The 21,341-nt window shown below is 59.8% G+C and overlaps 1 protein-coding gene across 4 annotated transcripts in view; it reads left to right on the top strand.

Annotated features, from left to right (window-relative positions):
* Positions 1–21,341, top strand: part of SCARB1 (scavenger receptor class B member 1) — a 48,318-nt gene that overhangs the window by 10,343 nt on the left and 16,634 nt on the right. For 3 of the 4 annotated variants that reach the window (XM_040987133.1, XM_040987134.1, XM_040987136.1), the window contains exons 1-4: positions 17,393–17,715; positions 18,674–18,815; positions 19,591–19,794; positions 21,164–21,259. In XM_040987133.1, coding sequence (XP_040843067.1) covers positions 17,423–17,715; positions 18,674–18,815; positions 19,591–19,794; positions 21,164–21,259 — 735 coding nt within the window. In that variant the 5' untranslated portion in view covers positions 17,393–17,422. Of the gene's footprint in view, positions 1–17,392; positions 17,716–18,673; positions 18,816–19,590; positions 19,795–21,163; positions 21,260–21,341 lie in introns of those variants that run through there. The other variant, XM_040987135.1, reaches the window with a different exon arrangement.

The following is a 21,341-nucleotide window of genomic DNA, read 5'->3' as shown; positions in this document are numbered from 1 at the left end:
TTGGCTGGGGGCCACTCCTCGCCTGGCAGGGCAGGCTGTCCAGGCTGGGCGGAGGCCAGCAGGGAGCGGGAACTGGAAGGGGAGGGCTGGGTGCAGGAGGAAGTCATTCAGCAGCTGACCCCCACGGCCATTTCCACCCGTGCCTGCTCGCATCCTGGAGGTGTTTGTGATGACGGGAGAGCGACGTCGGGGCCGGGCACCGTGCCAAGCTTTTCGGCTTCGGGCACCTCGGGCAGGCGGTTCCGGGTGGCTTCAGGCCGGGCCCGGCTGCGGAGGAGCAGGGTGAACTCTGTGGTGTACCTTGGCACGTGTGTCCACATGGAGCCTGGCAGAACTGAGCCTTGCTCGGGGCCCTGGACGCACCCTGCTTTACCTGGAGTGTAGACATCACAGGTAGATTCAAGCATACCCAGCAGGCGGGCAGTTGGGCCCGCCAGGTCAAACCCAGCTGGGCGTCCTTGGGCGAGTCCTGTGCATCTCTGTGCCTCTTTTCCCCTTGTGCGAAACTGAGCAGAGGGGCCTGTGTGGGCAGGGGCCTTGAGGGCCGGGCATGGCCGACCTGGGTGACTGAGGGCTGGGCAGTGGTCTGGCAGGGTGCCCCTCTCTTGGGTCGGGCCAGTTGCTTCTTGCTGAGCCTGTGTGGTTCAGGGTGAGCAGAACTGTCTGGCTGAGCAACCCGCAGCCACAGGGCCGGGACCCCGAGGCATGTTAGCTCCGCACTGGATGAGGTCTGGGTTCCTCCTGCCCTGCCCTAGCTCTTGGCCTTCGTGTTGAGATAGACCTGTCCTCCTATAGCCTCTGGTGGACACAGGGAGGAGTCCAGCCATAGCAGTGACAGATGGGGGCTTCCTCTAGGAGCCCACCCCCGGCTGGCCTTCAGTCCCACGGCAAGCCCTGTTGCAGGCCACCTTGGTCCCCTCTGGCCTCCTGGCAGATGGGGGGCTGCAGGGGCGGGCAGGCCGCCTATCCCAGGTCCCGAGCCAAGTGTGGCTGGCATTCCTTGGCAGCGAGGCGAGCAGGCTTTGCGACTTCCTTCTGGGGTCTGCTCCCAGACTCCCCCGGTACCTGCAGCCGCCTCCAGCTTGCACTTTCACCTCGGAGTCTTTGGTTTCTCGTTATTGTGAAATATTAAGCAATTCTAGGGAAGTGTGTAAGACACACACAATGACTTATGGCGCTAGCGCCAACACCCGGGCCATCACTCCGAGGTGATGGCATCTCTCGTTGCTGCGGAGCCCCTACAGGGGGGACTCCCATTTACTTATTCATTTTTAAAATATTTACTTATTGGGGCCCAGCGTGGTAGCCTAGTGGTTAAAGTGCTCGCCTTGTGTGTGCTAGGTTCCCATACAGATGCCGGTTTGTATCCCGGCTGCTCCACTTCTCTTCCAGCTTCCTGCTTTGTGACCTGGGAAACCAGTGAAGGACGGCCCAAAGCCTTGGGACCCTGCACTCACGTGGAGGACCTGAGAAAAGCTCCTGGCTTCAGATCAACTCAGCTCTGGCTGATGCGGTCATTTGGGCAGTAAACCAGTGGATGGAAGATCTTTCTCTCTGTCTCCCCTTCTCTCTGTAATCTGCCTTTCCAAAAATTAAAAAAAAAAATTAAAAATAAATAACAGATTTGTTTGAAAGACAGAGAACAGAGCTCTTCCACCTGCCGGCTTGCCCCCCATATACCTGCAATGGCCAGTGCTGGGTCAAGCTATAGATAGCAGCCTGAAGCTCCACCAGGCCTTCCACGTGGGAGGCAGAGGCCCAAGGACTCGGACCATCCCCCGCTGCCTGGCACATTATCAGGGAAGTGGAGGAGTGGGCACTGGAACCCTGCTCTGACGTGGGACGCCGGCCTCCCCAGTGGTGGCTTAGCCTGATGCTGAGCCATGAGCACGGCACCTGCTGTGCTTTTTGTAGCATCAGCCTCCCACCCCTGTCCCTGAACACCGCCTGCCTGTCTGCTCCTCCATGCACAGATGCTTGGCTGCTGGCGCTGGTACGGTGCAGGTACCCGCTGGAGCCCTGCCACCTCTCGGCTCCCATTCCTCAGCCCCCCTTGCCCAGCACCCTTCCTCGATGGGTGTGTCCTGTGTCCCACATCCAGGGTTGGGACGTGAGAGTGACGTGGGTCTGAGTGCTGCCTGCAGTGTGACCTTGGGCCACGTGCTTGAGCCTCTGGAGGTGGGCTGGCAGCCTCTCCCCCTGGCTGCCACCTTCTCTGTATCTGACTTTCCAATAAAAAAAAATCTTTAAAAAAAAAAAAAAAGATTTTCTGGGCTAGTGGTTACAGTCCTCGCCTTGAATGTGCTGGGATCTCATATGGGCGCTGGTTCTAATCCTGGCAGCCCCACTTCCCATTCAGTTCCCTGCTTTGTGACCTGGGAAAGCAGTCAAGGATGGCCCAAAGCCTTGGGACCCTGCACCCACTTGGGAGACCTGGAAGAAGTTCCTGAGTCCTGGCTTTGGATCGACTCAGCACCAGCTGTTGCGGTCACTTGGGGAGTGAATCATTGGACGGAAGATCTTCCTCTCTCTCTCCTCCTCTCTGTGTAGCTGACTTTGCCATTAAAAAAAATAAATAAATCTTAAAAAAAAAAAAAAAAAGAAGAAGTAGGGGTTACCCTTTTAAAAAAAAGATTTTCTGTGGGCAGTGCGGAGTGTGAGTTTGCTGTTGGGCAGCCAGGGAGCTGTTAGTGTGAAATGGGCCTCTGGCTCTGGCGCCCTCCCACCGCTCACGGCCTCTCGGCTTGCAGAGCGGGTGGGCTGCTGCCGTGGGCTGGGATTTGCTGAGCTGGGCATTGGAGCCTCTGTTTGTGGGCTGTTGCTGGGACCCACACCACAAGCGTTGTTTGGCCACAGCAATCGGTGGCCCCGGGCAAACTGTATTCCAAAGTGGGGAGGGGACACGGGCTGGGAACCATGGAGGTGGCTGTTGTCCCGGCTGTGGAAGCAGTGCTTCCAGCGCACAGCGGGACACCGTGTAAGTGTTCGCAGCTGGGTCTGGGGGTGTCTGTGCCCTCGTCGGGTCCTGAGCTGAGCTCCCCAGCTTGCAAGCCTCCACTCTCATGGTCTGGCAGTGTCCATGCAATTGCTCTCCAGTGGTCCTGTGGGAGAATCCGTCCCCGGCTTCTCGCCAACCGTGGTGCCAGTCATGACCTCGGGCATTCCTTGGCTTGTGGACGCATCGCCATGACCTTGGCCCTGTCTTTCCACGGCCCCTCCCTGGTGGCCTTTCCTGTTACAGGGACGCATGTCACTGGCTTCCGACCGCACCCTCTCCCACCCCGCTCCTAGTCCTGGTTGATCTCGCGTTGAGATGGACAGTCTGACACTTCCTTCAGAGACTCTGTTTTCAAATAAGGTCACCTTTAGAGGTCCCAGGTGGACATGGGGCTGGAGGGGAGCTGTTCAAGCCAGCCCGATGTGAGCATGCTTGCATACATTCCCTTGTGTGTGAGCTGAGCAGAGAGGGACATGGCCGCCGTGTCCTGGGGGCCTGCCCTGCAACTGAGCCGTGCAGCTGTGAGCAACCCCTGGCTTCTCTGTGCCTTGGTTTCCTAGTCTGTAAGACAGGGCTGGTACTGGCCCTGCCCCACATGACTGCTGTGTAAACAGGTGGGAAGTGCATTGGCACTGGTTGGCGAGCACCCGTTGGCCATCGTGGGTGGCGCAGGGCTGTGCCAGGCTGGTGTACGTGGCCTGCTTGTGTTGCTCGGTCAGGCCCGGGAGGCCTGGGGTGTTTGCGGAGGGAATCTGGGCCTGTTGTTAACCTCCTGCCTCAGTTCCCTCATCTGTCAGCACCATCCTATCGCTGTGTCCCAGTCTGGGAGCTGTGGGGACCCTGGGCAGGGCCCTGCTCTTCCTGGGGGGTTGGAGGGGGCTCGGTGTGCACTGCCGGGGTGATGGAGGGGGATGGAGGGCAAGGGGCCGGTGCAGGGGGCCTTCTAACAGCAGGGACAACCGCCTGAGCCCGGGAAACGGCGGGGAAGGGGCTGCTGGCCGGAGACTGACCTTGGGAGAAGTGGGCTGACGCGGCCGACCTTGCCGGCCCTTGCCGTCAGGGGCCAGGGCCATCTGAAGTCTGGGAGGGGGAGGGCTACAGCTGTCTACCACCCTATGTGACAACCACAGCAGTGCTCTGTCCTCAGTCCCCTGCCTGGCCAAGCCTCTGGTGTCCCTTCACCTGGACAGGGCTGGGAGATTGGTGCAGGCATTGGCATCCATCGCCAGCTCTGTCCGTGTCCCACCCACAAGGGGTCAGGTGAAGTTGCATCTTTCAGTTGGTGAGTTTGCTGCAGGCAGTGGTGGGGCACAGGCTGGGGCCCGGTGCAGAGGGCGCTCAGAGCTAACACCGACCCTCGGCACCATCTGCTGTGCCTGTGTTGGTGCTGAGCTATGCACGGAAGGGAGCAGAAGGGACAGGTCCGGGCAGGGCGACACCACACAGAGGAGCGTAAGGCCGGGAAGAGCTCAGCAGGGAGCAGCAGGCGGGACGACAGCAAGCACCCACATGGAGGGTGCTCCTGGACGGGAGGTCCCCAAGGAGGAGCTGCAGGAGCCGAGGAGGAGCCAGGCAGGGAGATGGGGAGGGCACCCAAGCTTTGCCATCCTGGGCAGAGCCCAAAGCAGGGTCACCGAGGGGCGTGAGCGGCTGCACTTGCTGCAGTACTGTGCATGGGAGCTGTGTGGAGGGGTCACAGGCAGCAGCCCTGACTGAGGAATGGGGACATGGCGTCAGGGATTGTGCCCAGGGGCTGACACGGAGCCTTAGAGGGCAAAGTGTTCCCCTGGGGTGAATCTGTAAGACGCTAAGCCGAGAGAAGACGGCTGGACGCAGATAGGCGGAGGAGGGGAAATGGGAAGTCCTTCGTGCAGGGCTTTGGTTCCAGAAGTGGCAAGGGTGGCCTGGCGTGGCTCCTGTCCTGAATGGTGCAGTTAAGATATTGACTAAGGTCACGTTTATGCGACGTTAAGATGGGAGGGGAGGAATCACACTGGGCTCTAAGCAGAAGCCAGAGATGGTGCTGCCCTCCTGGGGTGCAGGGCAAATGGGGCCTGGCTTGCTGACCATGGTCAAATTCCAACATGTCGGCCTCTTGCAAAAGACCGAGCCTGCACGGGCAGCAGCCTGAGCTGACGCATGCCAGGCCCGCTCCGCTGCTGCCCTGTCTTGCGAGACCTTGGCAAGCCTCCCTGGGTGTTCTTGACCCGGATGGGTGGTTGCCAAGGAAGGCTCACTTGGCAGCAGCCCTCCGAGGCACGCTGGCTGCCTCCTTCAGACCGGCACTGTGGCCTGGGTCACCTCATTCAGTGTCCCTGGGGAGGAAGGGGGCACTCCCGTGTGGCTGATTGGGGCCCTATCCACACTAGCAAATGAGCAGAGCCAGGGCTTCCGCGTGTGCTGGCCTCCTGATGGCCACGGTCCAGCCTCACACACTGCTGGCGTGGCGGGGTGCAGCCGTGCCTGAATTTCTGAATGGACGGGAGTTGGCGGGTCCTGTTGTACGACCTGCTGTGCCCGCCGTGGCTCACTGAGCCGTGCAGCAGGTGTCTGAGCTTTCCCACACTGGCACGGGACGTGGCCACATACCAGCCCTGCTTTCTGTCTTCACGTGCTGTAAGGTCAGGGTTTTTCCCACATTTTCAGCCATTTAGAAATGTGCACCTCTGGAGCGAGCGGGAAGCCGTGGACTTGACCCACAGGTTGGTTGGCCGGGCCCACCTGGGAGCTGATAGTGGTGCTGTCTGAGGACACTCCCTGTCCAACTCAGAGTGACCACCAAAGGTGAATGACAGTGTCCAAGGTGGCCTGGGGCCAGCCGGGAAGGACACAGACAAGCTGTAAGGAGGGCTGAGGGCCCGACTGTGGGTGGCTGTCACACCCACAGTCTGAACAGGGCTTCAGTCTGCTCCCCGGAAGCGTCCTTGCTCGTGGACCCAACAGGAGCCTTCAGAAGAGGCCCTCGCACAGAGGGGTTTGAGGTCAGGCTCAAGTTCAAGATCTTCTGCTTTGCTGGGTTTGTGCCCTTGAGGAAGTAATTGGTTTAGGCAATTAGTAATAAGGCACCTAAGCTTTCTCACCTATAAAATGGAGCCAGTGGCAGTACCGATCGTGCAGACTAATTGTTAAAAAAGATTTTATGTATTTATTTATTTTTATTGGAAAATCGGATATACAGAGAGCCAGGAGCTCTCTGTATGTGTATATATATATATATATTTATATACAGAAACCAGGAGCCAGGGGCTTCTTCCGGGTCTCCCACGCGGGTGCAGGGTCCCAAGGCTTTGGGCCGTCCTCGGCTGCTTTCCAGGCCACAAGCAAGGAGCTGGATGGGAAGTGGAGTGGCTGGGACACAAACTGGCACACTCATGGGATCTCGGTACATTTAAGGCGAGGACTTAGCAGCTAGGCCACTGCACTTGGGGCCAACAGACTGAACACTGCCATAGGCAGGATGCTGTGAGCTGCCAGTAACAGAAATGCTGCCCCTCGGCTGGTGGCTCTGACCCTAAGAGCACGAGTGTCTCTAGGCTTGGTCAGCAGCTGGGTGTAGATGTGAGAGTCCCTTGGCTTTGCCCTCGTGGCCTCATGATGGCTGCCGCAGCTCCAGACGTCCTGTGGTCCCATGGCACAAGCAGAGCCAGAGGGAGGCACATGCTGTGGCAGGGCCCTGCCCAGCGTCCCTCTGTGACCGGAAGGGGCATTGCCTCCCCGCCCCCAGAAGCCTCTAGGCATCTTCCCGTGCCTTCACGCTTGCCCACTCACTGAACCAAGTCCAGGTTCTCTTCTCTCAAGTGCCAGCTCTGCTGGGTGGAGCACTGTGTCAGATGGTTGCAGAATAAGGAGCCAAGCCCTTCGCGACCCCTGGCTGTGGCTACCACCAGCTAGCATGTAGAATTTTCGTACAGGCCAGGTGCCAGGGCAAGCGCCCGCAATGAGGAATAGCACCCGAAGGCGTGTGCTCTCCTCGAGTCGCCCCCTCCCACTATTTTACAGCCAGACCAGTTTCCCCTAAGTCGTCTCTGCTTTTGTACCAAGCTGTTCTGTATCTACTTATTTATTAGAGTGGGCAGAGACTCTTCCACCTGCTTGTAGCATGAACTGGGCTGAACAAAGCTGGGGGCCAGGGACCCCACCTGGGTCTCCCACGTGGGTGCCAGGGACCCGAGTGCTTGACCATCACCCTGCCTCTCAGGGTGCGTTGGCAGGAAGCTGGGGCTGGAAATGGAGCTGGACTTGAACCACAGGGGACATGATGTCCCCAGTACCAAAGGCCTGCCCACCTGGGCACCTTGGGGTGAACCTGAGGCTGTGGAGGCACCTGGCATCTGGGACAACGAGAAGTCAAACGCTCACACCCCAGGCCTTGTGTGGCCACGTGTTTTCGTTTCTTTTGAGCAAGCGAAACCGGGTTACCAGGCTGCAGTGAACATGCACGCTCTGCCTAGGCAGGTGTCGCCTAGCCGTCCTCCAGCACGAGCCCTGACTGTAGCCCGAGGGTTCCAGCCTCACTAGGGCATGCCAGCAGCCCTATGGGATGTCCCTGGGCTCTCTCCCCGTGGGGTCAGGGTCACTGTGAGATACCTGTCCTGTCCACCATGTCCTGCTTAGTTCCCCAAGGAGTCACCGAGTGCCAGCTCTGCATGCCCAGGGTGTCGGGGCAGGCTGGGAAGGTGGGTGAGTGAATGAGTCTGTGAGTGCAGGGTTCGCAACCTCAGACAGCTGCAAAGCAAGCTTGTAAGCAGCTGTAAGCAGCTTGGTGTGAGGCGACATGGAGTGGGGTAGGTCTGTGGCAAGCTGGGGGACGGACACTGTCCAGCACATCTGCTGGTGTTTCAGAACAGCCAGAAATCTGCTCATTCTAAACAATGGTCAGCAAATTCAGCTATTTACAAATAGTACACAGTAGCCTACTGGCTCAAGTCCTGGCCTTCAATACACTGGGATTCCATATGGACATTGGTTCGTGTCCTGGCTGCTCCACTTCCTACCCAGCTCCCTGCCTGTGGCCTGGGAAAGCAGTCGAGGACGGCCCAAAGCGTTGGGACCCTGCACCAGTGTGGTAGATCTGGAGGAAGTTCCTGGCTCCTGGCTCTGGATCAGCGCAGCTGCAGCCGTTGTAGTCACTTGGGGAGAGAATCATTGGATGGAAGGTCTTCTTTTCTGTCTCTCCTCCTCTCTCTGTATATCTGACTTTGTAATAAACACAAAAAAATAAATAAATCTTTTAAAAAAAAAATCTAACTGAAAAAAGAAGAAGCAGTGTGTGACCCACAGCTCACCCACCCGCCCAGTGGCCAGCAGTTGCTGAGTCTGTGGAGGAAGGCAGAAGATGCAGCCTGGGTGTGGGGGGGTGGGCGGGGGCTCCAGGAGAGTCGGTTTCCTTGTGCACCTGCTGTCAGGGGCATTCTCAACACAACACAGAGGCAGAGCTGGGCGGCGCCCGCGCCCTCTGACCCGCTCTGGATCCCGCCGGCACCCGGCTGTCTTCCCCTTCCCCGACTGCCCTGAGCACCCGTGCACCGAGGTTTCCTGCAGTGTGTCTGGCGCAGAGGTGCCTGATTCTGCCGGCACCACAGTCACCGTGTCCGGGGCGTGCTGGAGCACAGGTCCTCAGCCCCCACCTCGGGACCTTCTGAGTCAGCAGGTCGGGAACGGCCTGAGAGTCCACATTCCAGCAGGCTCCGGGTGCTGCTGCTGCTGCTGACCTGAGGCACGCCTGGAAGGCCGTGGCTTCAACAGGTGTCTGCCGAGTGATGCCACTCAGTCAGTGTCACGGTGCTGTCACGCTCCCAGGGACCCCGGACGGCAGAGCTGCTCCTGGGCTCCGGAGTTTGCTGGGGCCCCAAGTGCCTCACTGCTGAAGGGGTGCAATTTAGGGATCAGCTTACAGCACAGGACCTGGGGCGGCTCTCTTTCCTGGACACCCACACCTGTCCCCTGTGGACCACTGGCTTGCGCTGCTCATGGCAGGACGCCTGTTGCGATGCCATCTGGGGCCCTTGATGCTTTTGGGGTGCTGCAACAATGGCTCACCAAGGTTTTTGTCTTGAGCATACTGAGCTCTCATTAGTGGGGGACGTGATTTGCCCCTTGCGTTTCATCACCTTGGAGGTCGAGCAGAGACAGTGAGGCCAGCCTGTGACAGCGGGGAGGACCAAGGGCCCGCCCGCCAGCTGCCTCTTGGGTGCCACCTCCACTGACCTGCAGCAGGGGGAGCCAAGGCTTCTGGCATTTGGTAAGGACAAGTGACCTCCGGTGGGCAGGATGCGGCTGGGGCTGAGCTGGCTGAGGACAGGGCTGCGTGGGAAAGGAGGGGGCACATGAGAGCCAGTGGGCTGTGCTGTTCCTGTGTGTGGGGGACCGCAGGGTCCCCAGGGACTGAGACTGGCTGAGTTGTAACCCCCAAAGATGGTCAGGGGCTGCTCCCTGGATGTCCAAGGGTGTGGCCTTGGCCCAAGAGGCTTAGCAGGTGTGGGTAGTTGCATTAAGCATGTGGAGGTCAGGGTGTGTCCTTGACCGTGAAGGGAGCCCTTCCATCGCAGATCCTGATAGAGGGAGGGAGAGAGAGAGAAGGAGGAGTAGAAAGAGGGGCCAGGAGCTGGGCAGAGAGAAGCCATGGCCTCTGGAAGCTGCAGGTGGCGTCTCCGTGGCCCTGCTCACCCCCGAGGGCAACCCCTGGCATTTGTCCTTGTGCCCACTAGACAGGAAGTTGCTACGTTTGTGGTGCCTGAGGTTGGTGGTGTGAAAGTTGTACAGAGGTCTCGCTGCCCTTTCAGACAGGGAGTTGGTTTAAGTGGCCTATATAAACCAGAAGTAAAACTCCACGTGTTACTCCTGGAAGTTTCAGATGCCTGGCAAATGCATGCTGGGCACGGGCACAGTCCTCCTTCCGCCTCAAGCTTGCCTGGCACTCACTGGGTACTGATCACACCCTCACAGATCCTACTTGTCATGGAAAGACTTTCTCATTTAGACCGGTTTTAAATTTGTTGAAAAATTGGGCAGGTGTGAGTGTCCCCGTTTGTCAGCTTGTTAGAAGTGCCCCGGAGCTGGAGCACATTGGCTGCGCCACACACAGCCGTGTGTTGGTGTGTCCAGGTATTCCTGCATGCTTTTGGTTTTTATCTAGACAAAGATCTTCCGTTTTCTGGTTCACTTCCTAAATGGTTACAACAGCCATTTGTGGGCCGAAGGCAGGAGCCAGGAGCTTCTTCCTGACCTCCTTCCTACATGGGTGCAAGGGCTGGAGCAGGTGGACTGTCCGCTGCTGCTCTCTCAGGCGCATTAGCAGGGGGCTGGATGGGAAGTGGAGCAGCCGGGACTTGAACCTCAGTGTCCCGTATGGGAAGCCAGCGTCACAGGCAGTGACTTGACGTGCTGTGCCACGGCACCAACCTCTACTTGTGCCTTGGCGCCCTCACCACCCTTCCCTCGTGCTTCGTTCCATGGCAGGTTCACAGCTGCCCTCTGCTTTTGCCAGCCTTGATGGTTTTGAGGGACACTGGCTGGGCATTTCGTGGAGTGCCCTTCTGTTGTTCTCACGAGCAGTCTGTAGCTCCGGGCGTGGGAGGAAGGGCCCTCCCATGCCCGTTATGTCACCGTGTGTCCCTGTGACGTGGCACACGCTTTGGCCCCTTTCACAGATGAGGGAACCGAGGGCTCTGATGACGCAGAAGGATCTCCCGGAGGCTGGGGCAGGAGTGCTCAGAGCCCTTGGCTTGCAGTGAGGGGTCATAGGCTCCCCAACCTCTTCCGGGGTTCTCTGCTCCCAGGGTCGGGCCCCCCGGGTGCACCTGTGCTGCCTGCTTCCAACGCTCGCTCTGGTGGGAAGAGGGTTTTTCGTTTCCTGTGTATGTCCTCCCTGCTGGGTGCTGACACGTGTCCCACACCTGTCACAGCTGGAGGCTGCCGAGTGTTTGTGCAGGTGTGTGTGCTGGGGGCGGTGAGCCAGGTCAGGTGTGGGAGCCTCCCTCACAACCCCCAGGAGCCACAGCCCCCACCAGAGGGGTGGCCCTCTTGGGCCGGGAGCTCTGTCCCCGCCAGGTCACACCCTGTCATTCCGTTTGTGCATGTTGGTGTCGTCTCCAGCTCCCATGAGCAGGACTGCAGGAGGCCCTGTGTGGGCACACGCTTCGGTTTCCCGGGTAAATAGAAGGAGTGGCATCCTCACGTGGCATTCTGCCACGATGCTGCCCATGCCCTCCTCCAGCAGCAGCACGGGAGCCTCCTGCTTGCTCTGCGGTCTTGCTGACCATGGCTGTTGAGCTGTCCCAGCCAAGGCGCTCTGCTGGGCCGCTGTGGGATGCCAGTGCGCTGTGCTCCAGGGCCAGGCCTCTGGGGCCGGTGGGATGGCTCCGGAAGTCCGGGATCCAGTGTTCTGCCCTGCCGTCCTCCGTGTGCCCATTTATCCTCAGGAGCTGCCTACTGATGCAGGGTGTCTGCCCTAGCTCCGTCCCTCAGGGTTGAATTCCAGGCAGCAGGAGGAACTTGTAAACAAGTAACATGGGAGCTTCTGGTGTTGATGGTACCGTGATGGGGGATGGTCTTTGTGTCTGTCCTGTTCACTGCTGTGGTCCACAGGCCTGGAGCAGACCCTGCAGGGTGCTGGCAACTCAACAGCCATTGGCAAGGGGCCAGTGTTGTGGTGTAGTGGAGTTAATCCTCCCCCTGGGATGCCAGCGTCCTTTATGGGCTCAGGATCCAACTGCTCCACTTTCCATCCAGCGCCTGCTAGCAGCCTGGGAAAGAGGTGGACAATGGCTCAAGTGCTGGGGGCCTGTCCTTCACAAGGGAGACCCGGATGAAGCTCCTGGCTCCTGACTCTCTTCTCCCTGACCGTTTTGGCTATTTGGGGAGTGAACTAGTGAATGGAAGATCTCTCTCTGCCTTTCTCTGTAACTGCTTTTAAAATTAATTAAGATGTAAAAGAAGAGGGCCTGGTGCAATAGCCTAGCAGCTAAGGTCCTCGCCTTGCACGCACTGGGAACCCATATGGGCACCAGTTCATGCCCTGGCGGCCCTGCTTCCTACCCAGCTCCCTGCCTGTGGCCTGGGAAAGCAGTCGAGGACAGCCCAAAGCCTTGGGGCCCTGCACTCACATGGGAGACCCAGGAGAAATTCCTGGCTCCTGGCTTCAGATCGGCTGAGCTCCAGCTGTTGCGGTCACTTGGGGAGTGAATCAATGGTTGGAAGATCTTTCTCTTTGTCTTTTCTCCTCTCTATATATTTACCTTTCCAACAAAAATAAATCTTTAAAAAAATGTATTGGCCTGAGAGGGGCAAGGGTGTCCCGTGTGGACGTCAGGGGAGGGGTGCGTGGTGCAGAAGTCCCGGGGCAGACGCTGGCTGGGCGACTCGGGAGCGCAGCCAGGCCCGTGCAGCTGGAGCAGGGCGAGTTCACCCCAGGGAGGTGAGGCTGAGACTTAGGCAGGGAGCTGGTTCGCCAAAACCCCTGCTGGGCATGTGTGTTGACTGGAAGCTGAATAGGGGGCATGGAGGGCTTGGCACACCGGAGCTGCAGGGTCAGGTGTAACCCCTAAAGAGGCAGCTGATTCCCTGGGGAGCAGAGTGGTGCCAGGGCGGTAGCAAGGAGGCGTGAGGCGACCCCTGCTTTGGTCCAAGCAGGTGGCCTGGGCACCAGGATCCCGCGGCCTGGCTGGGGCGGGGGGGCATGTTTTGGAGGGAATGCAGCAGGACCGGCTGATGGACAGCTGTTGGGTGGGAAGGCGATGGGGGAGTTGAGAATGAGTCAAGTTCCTGTGTCGTCTCAGCGACCTACGTGGGCTTCTCGTAAAAAGCTCTCTTGGTTTCTTCTTGCCTTAGCCCCATCAAAGCAGAAGATGTGGGCGCTGGCCGGGGGGCTGGCTTGTCCCAGCCCTGGGCTCCTGGCTGCTGTGGTCAGGAGCTGGGGCCCCCTGAGTGTTTTCATTGATTGCTGCAATTCAGGGGTCAGGCCAGTGGAGCTGTGCCCAGGAGTCCCGTGGGGGAGTGGCAGCGGCCCTCCCCTCCGGGCACCCTGCAAGGCCTTTGTTGTCTGTGCCTGTGGAGTGGGCTGCGGGGAAGCCCAGGAAGTGAAGGAGGCAGCGGCTTTTGCTGCCCGGACTTCAGTTCCCAGGAATCTTCCATCTGTCTGTGCCCCGCCCATCAGAACGGGCACCTTCAGACCAGGGGCGCAGGGGCGCAGGGGTGCAGGGCTGTGGCCGGCACACAGGTGTGAGCCGTCTGTGGCCGAGGACCCCTTGGCTCTGCTCTTTGGCAAGCCTGCAGCGGTGTGAGCCCCCAGAGGGTTCAGGAACTCCAGGGTAGGTGGGGACCAGCCTGTTGGAGACAGAGCGGAGGGCAGAGGTAGCCTTTTCACCACAGAGCACGTGGCAAGCTCGGTGTTCTCTCATGAGCAGCTCGTGGAAGTGGGCGGCAGGCTCAGCGGCTGACCACTGGTGCTTGGTGCCCTGTGCCCAGCGGGCACTGCAGGATGACAGCGTGCAAGGTTCAGCCCTCATGACTGGCTTCTGTTGTTGACTCGGCACAGTGTTTCTTCTTTTTTCTTCTAAGATTTATGATTTTTTTTTTATTGGAAAGGCAAATTTACAGAGAGGAAGATCTTCCATCTGCTGATTCATTCCCCAAGTGGTTGCAACAGCCAGAGGTGAGCTGACTTGAAGCTAGGAGCCAGAAGCTTCATCCAGGTCTCCTGTGTGAGTGTAAGGTCTCAAGGCTTTGGGCCATTCTCGACTGCTTTCCTAGGCCACAAGCAGGGAGTTGGATGGGAAGCGGGGCCTCCGGGACACGAACTGGCATATGGGATCCCGGCATGTGCAAGGCGAGGACTTTAGCTGATAGGCTAATGTGCTGGACCCTGGGCTACTTGAAAGGTGGAGAGACAGAGAAAAATCTCCTGTCCTTACTCCCCAATGTGCACAACAACCAGGGCTGGGCCAGCCTGAAGCCAGGAGCCAGGAACTCCATCCAGGCCTCCCACATCATGGCAGTAACCCAAGGACCTGAGCCATCACCTTCTGCTTCCCCGGGTTGCACACGAGCAGGCGGCTGAGTCAGAACAGAGCTGGGGTTCAACCCAGGCCCTGGGATGTGGGCAGCAGGTGTCCCACTGGGCTCCACAACACCATGTTTTTGGGGTTCATTACTGCTTTGGCGGCCGAGCCAGTTCGCCTGGTAGGCAGCCTGCTTTGCTTCTTATTGACATGCCCTGTTTGGCCAGTCATCTGTTGATGGACGATGGTGTTTGTAGTCGTGGGCTATTGTGTATGGCGCCACTGCAGACACTTGTCCAAGTTTTTGTTTGCTGGGCCAGGTGATGCTGTGGGCTTTTATCGTCCAAAGGATTGCCAGACTGGTTTTTGGGGTGGCCGTGCCACCCTCCGCTCCTGCTGGCCACGGGCAGGGCTCCGAGTCCCACAGGCCCACGTCTGTTGACGCGTGTTTCTCTCTGGGAAGAGAAGTGCCGGTCGCTCTGGCAGGCGGGAGGAAGTGTGTCCCATGATCCTTGCGTTATGCTTTAGCTGCTTCTGCTGCTTGCTGTGTCTGTGCCTTGGGAGTCACGCTTGGCGGAGCCCGCCGCGGCCCGCGCCCGGCCCCTCCTACGATCCCACCGGTGTGCAGCCTAGCTGGGGCAAAGTGCCCCCCCCTGAGGATCAGAGCTCCTCCAGGAAGCTCTCTGGGGGAGCCAGCCCAGCAGCCTAGGGTGGCCACCATTCTGACCCTGGTGGACACCCAGTCCCGCATACCCCAGGACTTTACGTGAATGGGATCCCACAGTAAACCCAGTTCTTTGTCTTTGACCCAATGCGGTTCCTTTATACGCTAGGGGTACTAACGGGGTCTCTATAAAACCCCAAATAGCCTCGGCTTTCTTTCATGGCAGTAAATATGAGCGTAGCAGGCCATGGGGATTTCATTATTTATTTATTTGGAAGGTAAATTTTACAGAAAGAGAAGGAAAGAGAGAGAGCTCTTCATCTGCTGGTTCACTTCCCAGCAGCCAGGGTTGGGCCGGGCTGAAGCAAGGAGCCAAAAATTCCTTGCGGGCCCAACACTGCCTTCGCAGGTGTATTCGCAGGGAGCTGGGCCCGGAACAGAACAGCCTGGAGGTGAAGTAGGCATTGTTGAAGAACACAGCTGTCCCAGGTGCCAAGTCTCAGCCCATCCTTCTGAATCTTATCACCCGAATCAGGAGGCAGGGCACTCCTCTGAGCCCCGAGAGCCACCTGGTGCAGCCCCCCGCCTCCCCCGGCAGCCCCGTGTCGCTCTCTGTCCCCACCTCTCCTTCCCCAGAAGGCCGTACACGCAGGCCTCCGTGACGCATGCTCTCGGTCTGGCCTGTGTTGCTCGGGGCAGGGCCTTGCGGCACGTGTGGTGAGCTGGTCCCTTCTGGCCGAGCAGCCTCCCGCATGTAGTGTGACTTGTTTATCAACAGACACAAGTGGGGCTTCCCTGTGCCACTGCATGGAAGCCATGTTCGTAGTGGCGCCCATGCAGGCAGGCCGTGGGCACGTGGGCACAGGCCGTGTCTTCTGCCAGCGATTTCGTGACCCAGGACAACGCAGCTAATTTTCTTTCTTAATACCCAGCCCAGATGTCCCCTCGTCTGGGCAGCTTTCCTGCCTGGCCGGGAATGGGTTCCTGGCGTCTGGCTGCGGGAAGGGGTGTTCAACAAGGGCTCTTCTTGGCACTCCCTCCCAACTTTGTATTCCAGGGTTGGGACCTTTGACCTGGGGAGGAGGGGAGGAACCAGTACCCGGGTCAGCCTGTGCAGAACAAGGCCGCGCCAGCTGCTATCTAATCACACCTTAACCCGATGCCTCTGGTCTGGCGTGCCTGCAGCTGCTTGAAAGCGGGACAAAGTCCTCCTCCGCCCGGGCCGAGGTGGGGCAGGGGAGGCCACCCTGTGGCTGACATTCCAGATGTCCCGGGGGCAGCCAGGCTGCGTATCAGCATTTCGGTTTCATGGACTCATTTAAATGTCACAACAGCCCCTGAGGGGGACACTCACCTTCCACGCATTACACCAGACCAGAGCGGTCCGCGCCACTCATCCACCAGCACCAGTGGGAAGGAGAAAGCCTGATTGTTTGTCCTCAGATGCCCCCAGCATCAGGCAGGGAACAGACCAGGGACCCAGCCAGTCGTGGGGCTGCGGGGCCCAGAAGCTTCACCTGTGCGTGGACGCCGGCCACAGGGACCTGGCTCTGTGTTCAGTGATGTGTAATTGATTGGTTACAGCCACCAGCATAGCTGCCCACCCCCGTGAGCCATTGCAGTGAGGCCTATGAGGATCCCTCCTGCCCACCCTTCCCCTTTCTGGGGTGCATCTGCTGACTTAGATTTTTCGGGGTACAGGTTATATATGTGTTTGAGTGTGCTCGTGTGTGCGCATATGTGAATTTATTTAAGAGTCAGAGAATGAGTGAGAGGAAGAGAGACAGCCCCCACTGGGACTGAAGCTGGGAACCGGAACTCGGGGTGGACCTTGGCGCAGCAACCTCCTGACTTCTCCTCACCGCTGTCTCCCCGGCGTGGCACTGGCAGGAAGGGGGACCGGGGCTGAGGACTGGTCCCAGGCGTCGTAATGCGGGCTGCGGCCTCATCGCCCGTTGTGTTCTTACACAGCTTTCTCCGTGTAAGTCCAGGCCACACACACACGCAGCTCACGTGCTCGAGGTGCTCAGCCTGTGGCTTCCGTGTGGCCGCAACCATGCAGCTGCCACCACGTTGGTTTTGGGATGGGCCGAGGTTTGCATCACGCATACTGCTGGCCAATGAGGCTAGGATGCAGGTCAGCAGCTGGTGAGGGGTGGGTGGGCTGGAACCCAGGCCTTGGGGCCTCACCTGCGTCCCTCCCGCCTTGGTGAGCCTCTATGGAAGGTGAGCCCCGGGTTGAATTCAGAGCCCACGCCGGTGCTGAGCTGCACGTCCTGAGCGCCTCCCAGACTCCGGGGCTCTCACCTTCTCCCGGGACCTCACGGGCACGGAGGGTGTGTGGGTGTGACGTCACTCAGGTGGCTGGCTCTGGGACAGACAGTGTGGACACAGCAAGGCTGGGCAGGACACCAAGACTCCTCCCCCGCCCATCCGAAGGCAGCAGGTTCAGGTCCAAAGCCACCGGGTCTAAGCGGCCCGTGGAACATGGCGCGCAGTCTGGCCACCTCCAAGTCCCGGGGCAGGCCTGGGTGGCCAGCTCTGGCCTCCTGCCTCCCCCAGGGTAGGGGGTGAGGGGACCTTGTCCTAGAAAGCCATGTTCAAAGCACGGGAAGGATGACGCAAGCTGCCCTGGCCGCCTTGCCTTGTGGCAGAGGGACACGCATTACTCAATCACGATGTTCAGAATTTTCAAACTGACCTCCCCCTGCCAATTTTTTTTTTTTTTTTTTTGATGTCTGGAACAAATCCGCTGTGTGCTTAATGATGCCGACTTTGATGCTGGGACCATGCATGCGTGAAGGGCCGCAGCGTCCTGAAGTGCCTGAGGGGCTGCGGAGGCTCGCTTGGAGCTGCGAGGCGGGTGCGTGGGCCTCACTGCGTGTCCTGCCCCCACAGAATGTGCGTATCGACCCCAGCAGTCTGTCCTTCAACATGTGGAAGGAGATCCCCGTGCCCTTCTATCTCTCCATCTACTTCTTCGAGGTGACCAACCCAGAGGAGGTGCTGAATGGAGGGAAGCCGCAGGTGCGAGAGCGCGGGCCCTACGTGTACAGGTGAGGCTGCAGGGCCGCGGGCGCCGGGCTCGGAGGGGACCCGCTCGGAGGGGACTGGGCTCGGAGGGGACCAGGCTCAGAGGGGACCGCGTCTCGGGCTTGTTCCAGAAGCGGGCCAGGCACGGATGGGAAGGGGCGCACGTGTTCCTCGGGGACCTGTCTCTCCCCCTGGGTGGGGGTGGGGTTCTCTGGAACACCCCTGCCCTCCCTCATCGCACCTCGGAGGAATTGCAGCTCTGAGAGAAGAGCCAACTTGCCCCCATGTGGCTGCCTGCAGGGCCGGAGCCGGTGGAGCCAGGGCTCCCTGTCTGGGGCAGTGGTCGCCCTGGCATTCCCAGGGAGGGGGTGGATGGAGACGGTGGCCACTGTTGAAGGCGCAACCTAGGATGAAAACGCAGCACCTGCGTGAGAATGAGCCGGGCCGCCTGGGGAGGACCAAGTTAGGAGCTTGACTTCGTCCGGCTCACGGGGGGGGGGGGGGGGGGGGTCAAGGAGCGAGGGCGTGGCTGGCTCAGTGTCTTCTCGGCTTTGTGGGCAGTGGGCTGAAGAGCAGGAGGTGCTAATGACACGGCTGGTGGCAGAGAATGCACCGATAAGGTGGAGCTGCTCAGCTTGGGGCTCCCTCTCTAACTGCCTCCCTGTGTCCGTCCTCCCCATGGCCCTGTCTGGTCACTGCTCCCGTTTTGTGGATAGAACTGAAGCACAGCTCCCCTGGCAGGGACGCAGGGGCAGGCTGAGGGGAGACCTTGCCTTGGCGAGAGAGGGGTCCTCTCCAAGAACAGTCCTTGGTGAGCTGTCCGTCGTGGCCAGGCAAGACGGCAGCGGGAGGCCTGTGGGCAGTGGCGCTGCGTGCGGAGGCCAGGTGCTCGGGCCCGGGGAGGTAGCCCAGTGCTCCCAGGCAGGGGTGGCCGGGAGCGCCTCTTGCTGTCCTGGAAGTGACTCCCGGCCGCCCCCACAGGGAGTTCAGACACAAGGAAAACATCACCTTCAACGACAACGACACGGTGTCCTTCCTGGAGGCCCGCAGCTTCCAGTTCCAGCCGGACAAGTCCCAGGGCTCTGAGAGTGACTACATCGTCATGCCCAACATCCTGGCCTTGGTGAGGCTGTCGCTTCCCCTGCGCCCACGTCCTGCCCCTGCCCCGGGGTCTTCCCTGCCCGCCCCTGGCGTGGGGACGTCCCCGGGGATGGTGGGACATGTGCCCGCCGCCCTAGCTTCGTTCTTTCCCAGGCGGGGACACCTGTCTTGGGTCACGTCGCTTGATTCTTCTGTGCATTCTCGCAGAGGGGGAGCCTCGGGGACTCCCGAATGGCCCCCCATGCCAGGCAGAAACACTACAGTACTCATGCACGGGTTGGGCTGCCAAGGCCACCCCAGCTTCAGTGAGTGCCTGCGACTTGCAGGACTCGTGGCCAAGGGCCCGTGGGCCGAGAGCACAGCCAGGACCCGCAAAGGGAGGAGTCTGGGAGACAGGAGTGAAGTTTCCGGAATCTTCTTCCCATGGAGTCACACAGGATGCGTTTAATTGCCCCAACCATGTGTTGTGTTACAGTCTGTGACACGTCTTCTGCCAGACACTCACCAGGGTTTGGCCTGGAGGCCAGTCACGTAGGCACCTCTCCCTGCACATACTCGAGCCCCAGGCACCCACAGGAAAGCAGGGGCAGGCATCACCCACAAAGCGGGGTACAGCGAGGCCCCCTCAGCCGGGAACGGGCCCTCCCTGGAGTCCGAGCTCAGCAGCAGGCTTGTGGGTTGGCTGGCGACAATCTAAGGCTCTGCTCATCCACCCCAGGGGCCCTGCTGGGCCAGAGCAGTGGGCCTAGGTGGGCTCTTGGGCCTGTGACGGTTGAGGACGGTGTGTGTCCCTGCAGAGCACAGCGGTCATGATGGAGGACAAGCCCATGGCCCTGAAGCTGCTCGTGACGGTGATGCTGAGCAGCCTCGGCCAGCGCGCTTTCATGAACCGTACCGTGGGCGAGATCATGTGGGGTTACCAAGACCCGTTTGTGAACTTCGTCAGCAAGTACTTCCCAAACATGTTCCCCGAGAAGGGCAAGTTTGGATTGTTTGCTGGGGTAAGTGTGGCTCAGGGAGAAGCCGCAAATCCAGGGCCCTTGTCCCGAGGCCGGTTAGCGTGGCTGGAAGGCGTCACCGGCTTCCCTGGGGCTGTGGGTGTGAGTGGTGGGGAACCTGGCCCTGCGTGGCTGCAGCGAACCTGGGAGTTTCCTGGGTTTTGTAGTTGAAGGCCTGGGGGGTGGGTCCAAGTGCAGGCTGGTGCGGTCTGAAATGACAGGCTGTTGTTGCAGGAGGGGGCAGTGGTCCCGGAAAGGCAGGCCTCATTCCCTGCCCACACCCTCACGCTGAGCTGCCTGCACATGGCGAGGGGCAGGGTGGTGTCCAAGCATAGCTACAGAGCCCAGGGTGATCCCAGGAGGGTCTGCCCCTCGCGCTGACCCCTGCCCCAGGGCCTCACTTGTTCAATAGTGTGTGTAGAGGGGGCTTCTGTCTGGCTTCAGCTGGTGTGGGGAAGTGGGCGTGTTTGGGGCCAGCCGTGTGCTTCTGTAGAAGCACCTTGGGAAGTGGGAAGTGCTTGGCAGGTGAAAGTCACCATGCCATACTCCAGATAAGCTCATGGCCCAGCATGGGTACCAGGGTGTCAGCTGCCCACATTCTGGGTGGCTCAGCAGGAAGGAAGACGTGAGCACAAAGTAGCATGTGCCAGCTGCCTGTCGGAGACTGAGAAATCTCCCATTGGCCAGGGCTGAGTCCTGTGGCCTTACCTCCCCATAGGGAAGAAGACTGGGCAAAGCAGCCTTCTGGGTGGCGGTTCTGATGCTGAGGTGGGCATGGGTTATGCAGAGTGGCACCTGCCAGTCTCCACAACCTCTAGTCTATGAGCATGAATAAAAATAGGTGCTTTGGTCCCTCGCCAGCTCCTGAGTGCTGGGCTTAGTGCTTCTGGCATATGCCCTTGCTGAGCCCTCTGCACGCCCCTGCAGGCACCTCCCACCGTGCTCAGCTTCTGCAGGCTCGGATGGGTGAGGGGCTTGGCAGGAGCGTGACAAGCCCGCACTGGCATGGGAGGCCGGGTGGGGCTTTACACTGGGCCTGCGTGAGAGCTCGCAGACCCAGCCCTCCATGTGTCTAAGATGCAGGCCTCTGGCCTGCCTCAATGGAATCCTCATCCCGTAGCTGTGAGCTGGGACCCTGCCCTGGCCAGGCTGAAGCTGGGAGTGGGGCAGGATAGGACGGGGTGATGCTGCCTTCACCTGGGAGGAAAGCCAGGAAGAGGGGGGTGCCAGGCCGCCCCAGCCACCAGGGGTGAGTCCAGGTGCTCACTGATCCCAGACACCAGACCAGTAGCCCTGGGTGGGCCCCAGCCCTCGTGGCCCCGGCCGGCCTCTGTGCAAGGTAACACGTGCTGCTCCTTGCCGTGGTCCACAGATGAACAACTCCAACTCGGGGGTCTTCACGGTGTTCACTGGCGTCAAGGACTTCAGCAGGATCCACCTCGTGGACAAGTGGAACGGGCTCAGCCAGGTGAGGGGCAGAGTGCCAGGAGGCTGGGTGTGGGCTGGGTGGGGGTGGGGGGCTGAGAAGGCTGCTTGCTGAGGCCCGGTCT

This window comes from Ochotona curzoniae, unplaced genomic scaffold (assembly GCF_017591425.1).
Source record: "Ochotona curzoniae isolate NIBS_2020 unplaced genomic scaffold, NIBS_Ocur_1.0 contig_46, whole genome shotgun sequence".
Classification (NCBI taxonomy): Eukaryota; Metazoa; Chordata; class Mammalia; order Lagomorpha; family Ochotonidae; genus Ochotona; species Ochotona curzoniae.
The sequence above is the reverse complement of the archived record's forward strand: the minus strand, read 5'-3'. Positions and strand labels throughout refer to the sequence as shown.